The sequence below is a fragment of the Mastomys coucha genome, chromosome X, assembly GCF_008632895.1.
Source record: "Mastomys coucha isolate ucsf_1 chromosome X, UCSF_Mcou_1, whole genome shotgun sequence".
Classification (NCBI taxonomy): Eukaryota; Metazoa; Chordata; class Mammalia; order Rodentia; family Muridae; genus Mastomys; species Mastomys coucha.
The window spans coordinates 158,392,477-158,404,163 of record NC_045030.1 but is presented as its reverse complement, the minus strand read 5'-3'; the positions used below and the strand labels follow the sequence as shown (position 1 = coordinate 158,404,163).

At 37.6% G+C, this 11,687-nt stretch overlaps 1 protein-coding gene across 5 annotated transcripts in view; it reads left to right on the top strand.

Moving 5' to 3' along the window:
• The window catches only part of Mospd2 (motile sperm domain containing 2), a 70,007-nt gene that overhangs the window by 13,405 nt on the left and 44,915 nt on the right, over nt 1-11,687 (top strand). For all 5 annotated transcript variants that reach the window (XM_031371016.1, XM_031371000.1, XM_031370991.1 and 2 more), the window contains exons 3-7: nt 296-451; nt 3,099-3,185; nt 4,900-5,054; nt 7,948-8,008; nt 10,263-10,301. In XM_031371016.1, coding sequence (XP_031226876.1) covers nt 296-451; nt 3,099-3,185; nt 4,900-5,054; nt 7,948-8,008; nt 10,263-10,301 — 498 coding nt within the window. The remainder of the gene's footprint in view (nt 1-295; nt 452-3,098; nt 3,186-4,899; nt 5,055-7,947; nt 8,009-10,262; nt 10,302-11,687) is intronic.

The window sequence follows — 11,687 nt, the reverse complement described above, 5'->3', positions numbered from 1 at the left end:
GTGATGCTCTGTGCCATGAGGCAGGAAGATCAGTTGAACACCCCCAAGAATTCCAAGACATCCTTGACAGCACAATTAGACATCATCTCAAATCTGTAGCTTTTGATAACTTTAGTCTGTTCTTAGAAATACAGTCAATTCTTTTGAGTGAGTATTCACCTGAAAACATCCCTATGTATGCCTTGCAGAAGCTTGGATTGCTCTTCCAGATCTTTCTTCTCCTTTGCCATTATGTTACTTATCTTTCCACAGTGGAATTAACCTGATTTAGATGCTCTTTACTGGTTTCCCCTAGAAAAGTCTGAAAAATACGATCCACGCGATGTTGAAAGGCTTCAGCAAGATGATAACTGGGTTGAAAGTTACTTACTTTGGAGACATAACATTGTGGATGAAACACTGAAGATGCTTGATGAGAGTTTTCAGTGGAGGAAAGAGTTCTCTGTTAATGGTAAGCTGGTCGACTTAACCCTGACAGGGCAATAGCATCTGTATAAATGTTACTGTTAGATGTTTGTCTAGATTTGCATACATTCTTAGCAGTCATCATAAGCACTAGAAAATTACCTTTAGAGGGCCTAACCATACTTTCAAAGGGACAGTTTTATGATAAATATCTTAGAAGGACAATCACTCATAAGAAAATCAGATCACAGGGCCCTGAGTCACACATTGTCACTAAAAGCATGGTTGCCTAGTCTGTGCTTGGTTTGCTTCCATTAAACAACAAACAGTAAGATAGTCTTCCATCTCAGACCTAAAAATAAAAACTCAGTGCTTTACTGGCTTTCTTTCTTTTTTTATCCAGCTGTTCCTCATATGTTTCTATATCCCTGGAGTACCTTATGCTTATTGATTATTCTAAAACTGAATGGGAACCCCAGAAAGAAAGTTTATCCCCAAGGATATCCATGACAGCCTTCTCTAAACTTTTTAAAGCCAGTACTAAATTGAAACTTGTCATCAAAATTGGCGTTTGAAATCTTAGAGCGAGTTTTACAGTAGTTTTCAGATATGGGAAGAACTCTACAAGAAAGATTACCTATTGTCTCTGTCTAAAAAGTTAACAGGCAGAAGCAGATACAACTGTCCAGTCCTATAAAGCATCACCTATCATAGAAGATCATGAATCCCGGAGTGACTGGGTCTAAAGACTTGAATACAAAATAGTCAGAGCAAGCCAGGCAGTGGTGGTACACGCCTTTAATCCCAGCACTTGGGAGGCAAAGGCAGGCAGATTTCTGAGTTCGAGGCCAGCCTGGTCTACAGAGTGAATTCCAGGACAGCCAGGGTTATACAGAGAAACCATGTCTAGAAAAACCAAAAACCAAAAAATAAGACAAAACAAAATAGTCAACAAATCTAGAGCTAATTTTCTCCCCATTCTTTATACTAGAGTCCCCAAGAAAGGGCATGTCTAAAATCTTAAGAAGTAAAACAATGGCAAATGTAAAAACAGCAGGCAGTTTAAACAAAGGAAGATGTATTAGTCAAGCAAAAAAAAAATTCACATAATATACAAAATAAACTTTTATTCAGACTAAAGTTTGGGAGGGAGTGTATATGTGTGTTTAGCTTACTGAGAATCTAATGCTAAATTCAACAATATGTATTCTTGCACATGCTGCTGGTTTCTGGTGACACACCACAAAAATATGAGATAGACAGAGGGAATGGGAGAAAAACCTTGAGAGTTCTTTGGGAAGTGCTGGTGGATGAAACACAAGCCTGTTGTGTGCTGCCTTGCTGTGCTGCATTGGTTCTCAACCTCCCTTAGAGACCAGTTAGGTCTGTTGTTTTCCCTGCTAAAGAATTTTATATTTTTCTTGAATTATTTCCCACCTTCTCTAAAATATTAACAGTTAACTGTATATAAAACTTGGAAGGAAAATACCATCTCAGGGGAGGGAGGCTGCACAGTAGGTAGAATGCTTCCTGCACAAGCATGACTGACAGACACTCACTTCAAAAGCTAGGGATGGCAACATGTACTTGTAATTTGGGTGCTGGGGTTAGGGGTCAACGGTGGAGACAGAAGGATCCCAGGGCAGTTTGCTGTCCAGCTAGTATAATAGAATAACCAGATCAACTCAGCCAACTCTGAATTCAGTGAGAGACTCTGTCCCAAAAGTAAGGTGAAAGTTCTAGAGGAAGACATCAAACATCAATGCCTAGTCTGTACACACACACACACACACACACACACACACACACAGAGGGAGAGAGGGAGAAGGAGAGATGGGGAGCAAGGGAGGCAGAGAGATAGAGAAAGAGAGAGAGAGAGAGGGGTGGGGGAAAGAGAGAGAGAGAGAATGAAGATGCAGGGAGAGAATAGGATGCAGGGGACAAGAGAGAAAGGGGAGATAGAAACATGGCATCTTGCTTAAATAAAACTGATTTTTCTCCCCTCAAATTCTGAGATTGTGTGAATATTTCTTCATGTGGTTTTTGTTTGTTTGGGGGGATCCAGGGATAGAATCTAGGACCTTGTGTGTGCTAACCTTGCATGCTACCAGTGACCTACACCCAGACTGTGCATAGGATTGAATTGAATACTTTCTTAGTATTAACATGTGCTGACAAGTCAAGTTGTTATTTGAAACCCACCCAGAATCTACAGTGGCAGCCATAAAAATAAGAGTCTTTTCAGCTCTTTCCATCATCTGTAAATCTTTTGTTACTTGTTTTCTCTGTAAATCTTTTGCCTATTGTTTTCTCAGCAGGAAGTAGCCTTTTGTAGTGCCAGCAACTCTTTCTAGGATTTTTTTTTAATTTACAATCCAGCTGTTGCCCCCACTCCCAGTCCCCCCTCCCAAAGTTCCTCATCCCATTCCTCCTCCCCCTTGTTCCTGAGAGGATGCTCCCCCACCATCAGGCCTCTGCCCTCCCTGGGGCTTCAAGTCTGTTGAGGATTCAGGCACATCTCCCACTGAGGAGGGACCAGGCATAAGTTACATTTTATTCAAGATTTAAGTAAATTGTATCTTGTTCAAGTCTGAGTGAGAAGAACTACCATGTAACATCACCTTTACAGCTTGAGTTTTCTTTTTAGATCTATGGATTACTAACATAACTGATCAAAGTTTATCACTTTCTAGACCTTAGTGAATCCTCTATTCCAAGATGGTTATTAGAACTTGGTGGTATTTATCTCCACGGTTATGACAAAGAAGGTAACAAATTATGTAAGTATATGTAATTCATACTCTAGATTTTCAAGACCTTGAAATATACATCTGTGTCCCAATTAATAATCACAGAAGCTTTCCATATGCATATATAATAAATTCCCTGCAACTGGGAGATATGTGGCCATCTTTACCCCTGTCAAATACTATCAAGGCATAGTTTACATTATTATAAACTAAGCAGTAAACACAAATGCTGTGCTTTAGTTTCTTGTATATTTCTGTAATAAGACACCATGATCAAGGAAATGTATAGAAGAGGCTTTTGGGGGCTTACGGTTTCAGAGGGTTAGCGTTCACAACCATGATGGCCAGGAGTATGGTAGTAGGCAGGCAGGCATGGCACAGGAGCAGTGGATACTCAGTCATAGTCATTTTAGTTATCAATTCTCTTCTTCTCACTTGTTGCTGGTGCTCCACATAGTCTTTCTTTTTATGGAGATCTTTAGACCATTGCTAAATATCCAAAACAGGCTTTTAAGTCTTTCTCGGTCTCTTCTTAGTTTTTTGAAAGCTATGTAGTAATGGGAGTTAAGTTGTCTGTTGTTCAGATGCCCTTCTTATCCCCTATTCCACTTGCCCAAATCTCAGTTGAGTTTGTACTACAGTAGGAGAGCTTATATGCATCTTGCTGCCTTTCCCTTAGCTTGTGAATTGCACTGTATTTTGACAGCACACTGCACTCTCTTCTTATTTCTCTGCCTCTTTAGTCCCTTTTTCTCATACCTCTTCTGTGGTTTGCTCCTGAAATATGTTTCCCAAAGCCTGTTCTAGCTGATTATTGTCCCTGTGGGGTCGTCTTAAACACACCAGCCTTCCCAACTTCCCGATTCACGGGGCAGATCCTATGCAATTCCCAAGCTACTTGCACACACCCAGCTGGTGTCTGTCGACTGTGATCTGCCTTCATCATGGTCTACAGCTCACACCTACCGCTCATGGTCCTTCTCTGTTGCTCAACTCTGGCCCGTGTGTTGGCTCTCCCGGCAATTTAGCTTCCTTTTGGCCCCCCTTTCTCTTCAGCAGCCTCTCCCACAGTTCAGTCCTGCCTATCCTGTTCCCTTGCTGTCAGCTCCTTCCCTGGTGGTGACCAGATAGGTTTCCTCCCTGACCTCTTCCACTCCAACCTCTATGGCACTGCCCAAGCTAGGCTTTGAAATGTGAAAACCAAACTGAAGGGAGGACTTCAGAGTCAGAGTCCTTTATAGCTATCCCCTGTCTTTTCTATTTCTTTTCTTGCCACCTATCCCATTTTAGTCTTAGCTGCCACCACCTGGAGCATTTGCATGGTCCACTCCCCTGCACCACAATCTCCCAGGCCTCCTGCCTGCCTGCCTGCCTGCCTGTGTCTCTCCTCTGGGTAGAATGTGTTTTCTAGCAATTTATCAAAGCGTTGGCTTTCTTCTTGAGCATAGTGAAGAGCACTTCTCGGTTATTACGTGTTTGTTCACCTGCAGTTCTCTTTTCAGAGAAAATGTCACTTAAATGTGAAGTCTGTGTATTTCCTAAAGGAGAGAGAAATAGTTTGTCTCTCTTCTGCTCTTACATTTAAAGGTACCAAGTGCAACTGCTTCTCATTTTAAAGAGGGGAGAGATGTTTTTATTCAAAACAAGATGAATTATAACTGAAGGAATATGTCAAAAGAAAGAATATATATATGAAAATGCCATAAATTGTATGCTTATTTTTTTATCTGTTTTTCTGTGTAAGTCTGGATCAGAGTGAAGTATCACATAAAAGATCAGAAAACCATAATGGACAAGAAGAAGCTCATAGCATTCTGGTTGGAACGATATGCCAAGAGAGAAAATGGAAAGCCTATCACAGTGATGTTTGACATGTCCGAAACTGGGTTCAATAGCATAGTAAGCATTCTGCATTAATTCTAAGTCATTGTTTGTCCCAGTTCCCTCCATCCTTGCTATCTTTTTGCCAACCCAATGTTGTAAAATGAAGCTAGCAGAATGCAAAAGGATTGATTTTTCCCCTTGCATTGTGTGTGAAGTCAGACATGGAATAGGGTTTGCAGAGAATTACATTTGCTTCTGTATTTGGCAATGTTCCCTATCTGGTATGTAAGATGGAGAGGTAAAATGTGAAGGATGGCAGGGTATGAGTCATTGTGATGGATGCTGAGCTTTTTTTTTTTTTTAACCACATTATTGTCCCCCCCCACACCGACCTCCATGCCTGGCACAGAGTGACACACTCACTAAATGTTGAAGAAACACTTACATGATCTCTGTGATCTTGTATTTTTAGCTTGTTTTGAAATTGCAAGATGTTCATGTGAGTCTACCCAGTACCACTCTCTGTGCTTTTCTTGGACACTTGTGTATTCTTCTTGGATTTTTAAAAATTTGTTTATTTTATTTGGTAAAGTTGGGGAACCAGTTTTCTTCAAGTGACTTTTGGCAGCTTGAAAACATAGTTAAATTAAGAGTTGATGTACCAATACTTTTTTACATATACACGGATAGCCCCAGCACCTCATGAGCTGAGGTCTAAAGATTATTAGGAGTTCAGGCATAGCCCAGACAGCATAGTGAGACTGTCACAAAAAAATAATTGAAGATTAGAAAAACGTCTAAATGTCCAACATGCCAGAATGGTAAATTATATTATACCTAATTGGTAGCCATATATATTGGTATTTGAGAAGAACTTGCAATATTGGAGAGTACCTTTTTAAGAGGAAAAAAACTGCATTACTATAGTATATTGTTGTGTACCCCTAAATGGTGATGTCTTAGATTTAAACATCAAAACCAGGTTACAGAGAAAAATTAAAAAGAGCTTTAGGAGAGGGAGATGGCAGCATATTTTTTTCACATTAAGAATCTAATACCCTGTATTTTTTAAATCTAGTTTCCATTGAATAGATTTTGAATTATAAAGTAAAATGTTCTATATCATAAATTAAAGTCAAATTACTTAAATAAGACTATATTTAGTAAAGTTAGACTATGATTCTATTGTCCTTTAGGTACCACTGTCACTTATTTATTACCTTGCAACCACAAATAATGTATGCTAATGTGTTTTGTTCCCTAATATTGGGGGAGAGAATTGATAAGAGCTACCTGATGTATCTTCAGCAGACTCACATGTTGTCATTTCTAATGTGTAAAGAAAGTCTATTGGTGTTATTGTCTATTTCATTCATTATTAATGTTATAAAGCACCTGAATATTAGATAATTTCATTTATTATGTAACACTCATGATTCACAGAGTCAGTTTATAAAGATACATGTAAGAGACATAAAATGCTTTAGTAAGAATTAGACTACTATGTTGCCTGTAACCTTGTGGCTTCCTAGCTAAAAAGAATGGAATCATTTAGTATTATACAAATAGCTGGACTTTAAATAATTAATTATTTAGGAAAATATACTCTCAGCAGTTGAACTAGAAAGAAAAACCTTGCATTTGTCATCAGAGGATCGACATTGTAAATGATACAGGTACCATTCTGAAAAGCACCCTTAGAGATTGTGCGGCAGTCTATTTCATGGAGGTATGTTATGTAATACCCAGTATAGACACACACCACTGACATCAAATCCCACCCCCAAATTTAGCTTTTATGAACAAGGACAGCCAACTAAATAAATGATGGCAATGACTACTAGATTAAGTCTAGTTAAATCTCAGAGTAGTCACAGATATTAAATTAGGTAACCAATATTTTATACAGCTAATTTTTTAAGTCTTTCATCTGACTCTTACGTAACTGTAGAATTTTTGAAACTATGTCTACTGCATATAAAGAATATTTATAAAGGTATTGCTATATACTAGGACTTCTCCCAGAATAAATAGTTTTAGTTGAGGATGCGTAGGTTCAGTTTACTGCAATTAAAGGCACTGCAACTCACATGCTAGGAAAGACTTTATAGCCTCTCCTGTCTAGAATTACCAGCCTTTCAATAGCTGTGATGGATTGCAGCTTGTCTGCTTAGCACTTCAAACTACAAGTATTTATAAGGTGGCTGAGCAGGATGAATGAAATAATATGAGGAATGGAACATGATTAATATCCCTAATGGCCATATCTCCTGTTGTTGTCTATAAAGCAAGAGAACTAACCAGGCAGCTGATTTATACAGTCTCCTAAAAATTGGAATGAATAAACAGCTCTTGATTATAAACTAAACAACAACAACAACAACAAACTAATACAGGGCATTGTAAATAAAAAGTAAATTGGCAGGCCAGACCAGTGGGATCCTTGTATAGAAAAATAATACAGCATATTTTATTGAAAGTTGTATATGGTAAAAATTAGATTTAGAAAGTAAATACTATACCATAATATGTGTGTATGCATATATATTATTTAAGTTAGTTATGTTATAAACTGTATATCCTTTTCAATAGTTCTTTAGTTGTTCAATAGAATTTTTAGAGTCTCTCTCTGTGGGGATTGCTTTTATGTCCATTGTATGCCCCATGGCTTTTGTAGCCTGAAGCATATAACTAATTTGAAGTAATCCAAATAAATTTTAAAATACCCATAAGTATATGACTTCTTCAACTCAATTTTAGGGCCAATTCTTAGTTTAATAACCTAAAACCATAACCCTCAAGACTATAGATACTTATATTAGCCTATATTTTAAGAAAAATAGTTGTCTCGCTTGCATTTAATAATTTATCACTGAAAAATATAATTTAATGTTGTCTGATATGGACAGTCTTAAAACTTTATAGTTGTCTGATATGGGGAGTCTTAAAATTTTAATATTTATTTTAGGACATGGACTTTGTACGATTTATCATCAACTGCTTTAAAGTGTATTACCCCAAATACCTCTGTAAGTAACTTACTTTATAAAAATACAATATATTGAAATTGTAGATGCTGTCCAAAAATGGTAGTTTTATATTATAGACTGACTCTCATACCTGAAACACTGTGTTCTGATGAAGTACTTTAAATGTATTCCTAGGTAGACACATAAATCCTATGTATCTCAGTAGATACATAGACACTTTTCTGAAGTAGTTTTCCTTTAGGGTTGTTGTTATGAGTGAAGTTCTAGACTTGAAAAGAGCCTGTAACCCTGAACACCCAGCTGTGTGCAATTATATATATTTATTTGCAACATGAGCCCATTTGTACTGATCTTTGTTTAAAATTATATTTATTACATGGAACTTGCTTCATGTAAGAGCAGATAAGCAGTACTCATAAAGTACATTGAAAGGCAAATAAAGTACAGTGTGTTACTGATTGCTGCTTTAGAACTGACAAGAAGAAAATACTGAACCAAAATGCACTACATTTAACTCTGGTATTTAGAGGGTCTCCTGTTGTTCTGTTTTCTTATGGTACTGAGGATTCAACACTGGGCCTTTGTACTTGCCAGGCAAGTGTTCTACCCCTGAACTAACATCCACAGCACTGTTCTATTTGTTTTTAAATTTTAACTCTCCCTTTAATGATGGGAGTTCAAATTATGGGCTCTTTCTAAGCTCACTTTTCTAAGCTCATTTTTCATTTGTGGGATTTATGTAATAGATTACCCATTGGGAAAGTAAGTGTCCAACCCACATAAACAGACAACTTTATTTAGCTCCAGTGTGGTTAAAAGCCAAAAAGGCAGAGGAGACAAAAGGATATCCAAAATGGAAATTTGCAGAGCTACCTGCATGTATTCCTGGCCAACACCACAGTTATGGTCTCTTGGGTAGCAAAAGCATAATGGAAGTCTAGAATCAATACCACATACAGCCTTATATTGAAAACCCTTCAGAGACTATTTTTGAATGTTTTTAGATACGAAAATGACAATATTCAGATTGGGAAACCTGAACATTCTACAATTCCTTATATATCTGGCACATGCCCTGATTCATTAAGTCTTGGTAAGCAGTGCCCATCAATGGACACTACATAAATACTACTTCAAGATATCAACTTGCTTCTTTTATGGACAAAACAAAACTGAAATATATATTGAACAATCTAAAGGATAAGCCATGAAGAGCTAGTACTAACGTAACTATTGTTTTATAAAATACATCCAGCCTCCTAAAACACCTGTTGACTGAAATATTTAAGTTTGTGATGGGCCTCTGAGGGGAAAAGGTATAACTATTCGTTATCTATAAAATGTGTCCAGAATTATTTTGAAAGAACTATTCATGAATTCATGGATTCACATAATGGTACATAGAAATATGGCTCATTTCAGTTAACAACATATAATGCCTCTGTTCTATTGAAATTGTGTGGTTTTGCAGACATTGGATTTTACGGCATCTTAAACTTACTGTTCTTCAAAAGCTGTCATGAACTCCATAGACTATGTTTATATCCCTGCTCAAAAGCAGGAATACTAAGCACTGAGCTACCTCTTACTGGTACCAAGTTCTTTTTGTGTATTCTACTTTGTGCTAGTTTTATATAGTATCCTAGGGAATTCTCTTCTTGGAGAAGAGTGAAATTACCTAATGATTCATCTGCAATAGAAGAATGAATCGGCTATCACAAATCCCCTTTGTGGTTTCTGATTTCTTTATCACATTCGCTTATAGGGCTACTTAATATTCTCAACTCAGTATGTAAATAACAGTTGTGTGTACTTCAGAATTTTTGGCTTCCTAGAGTTCATAACAATTAGGGAAAGATACACTTTCTATGTTTCAGAGTCAGAGGGAAGAGACAGATGTATGACTAGTCAACAGTGTAATCACAAGAAAATGTATAAGTGAAGCCATATATTAGACATGTAAATATTGTTTTTAAAGTACAATTGCTTTCAGCATTGATCTGGCATGCCACACCCATGCCCCCTTAACTATTTTCTTTTGTACTGCCGTTAAACTAGCAAATGAACAGAGGTGTAGGTTGTTTGCCAAAGGACAGTGACTGCATTATTGGGCCTCCTCCCCACTGTGAGCCAATGGTTCAGTTCCAGCCCCACTCACACATTCCTGAATTAGATCCTAACCAGCCAGCTCCATATTTCTCATATGGTAATCCTTTTCTAGGCCAGGTCAAACTGATAAGACTATTGTAGAGGTACTAAGTCACATGAAGTGATTTCTTTTTTCATTTTTCAGCAAAAATAGTGATCTTTGATATGCCTTGGATAATGAATGGTGAGTATGTTATTATAGTTTTTGACTTTGATTTGTCTTACTTGGCCAATTCAACTATTTTTCTACCACTGTTTAGGAACATGTTCATATTATCCTTGTGAACTCTTAAAAGGCTGGAGCCAAAGTACTCAAAGGTTGTTTTGTAGAAAGAGAGGACTGCCATCCTCTCCTGAGAGCTTGGGAGTTTTGCTACTTGTCTTTTCTAAAGTCAGCAGGAAGCTATTCCACCACTTGGGTAAAACAATTATAAGAAACCTCATTCTCTTTGCCACACGAAGTGAATTACAAAACATGCATTGACTAGGTTTTCTCTTGGTTCAAGTGTTGAGGGGACAAAGTGGGAGAAATCTGAAAGTCACTCCAAATCACTGAAGTCACATGGCCCTTTTTGATGGTCATAATTTTGCTAACAGTCTTTGGATATGGCTATTGAAAAGGAAAAATTCCCTAGTGATTTGAAAAGCAATTCTTTTCTTCACATTGATTTCATTGGTGTTCCATAAGTCCACTATTGCATACACAGCCAACAATAGGGAAACTGTAAACTGAAACTTGGTGCTTTCAAAGGTTCTTTATTGGCAAGCCTTTTAAGGTAAAGACTAAACAAATGAACTGCTTACATTATTAAAATGTTAGATCAAAAAAAACGTCACTACTGACGGAAATAAAAAATAGTTATAGCAATGAACTTTAAAAACTAGATGAAATTGATAAATAATTAGAATGACTTAGACTGCTGAAGCTGACTCAAGAATCAGAAGTAGTAGCCAAAAGTAGATTAATTAATTAATTGATTAAAAAAAGTAAAAAGTAAAATAAAATTTTAAATCCCCCAAAGAAACATTCAGGCCCTGGTGCATTTTCTGGCAAATTCTGTGAGATAGTTAAAGAATTTACCCTGACCCTTGGTAAATAGTTCTAAAATTAGGCCACAAAGGAGAGCTTTAACTCATTTATGAGTAAATACAGCCCTACTACCAAACGACAGACAACAGGAAAGCTGGAGATGGCAACCCCTTCCAACTGCAGACACACAAATGGTCTGATGTACGATAGCTGGGGATATGGCACTTGCCTGGCCTGCATTCCACCCCTGGCACTGCAGAAGGACACAACTATCAAACCGTAGCCAAAGAAATATAAAAAGCATTACAGGTGGCAGAGTGCTTGAGAACTGAATTTAATCCCTGAGAAGAAGCCAGTCATAGCAGCAACATGTGCTTATACCCCTCAGCACTGAGAAATGAGGGTTGGGAGCAGGAATAAGCAGAACACTGGAACTTTCTGGCCAGCCATTCTAATGTAATCAATGTCCTGAGGACAGTGAGACCCTGTCCCAAGAAGACAAGGTGGATAACTATTGAGCTGTGACACCTAAGGTTGTCT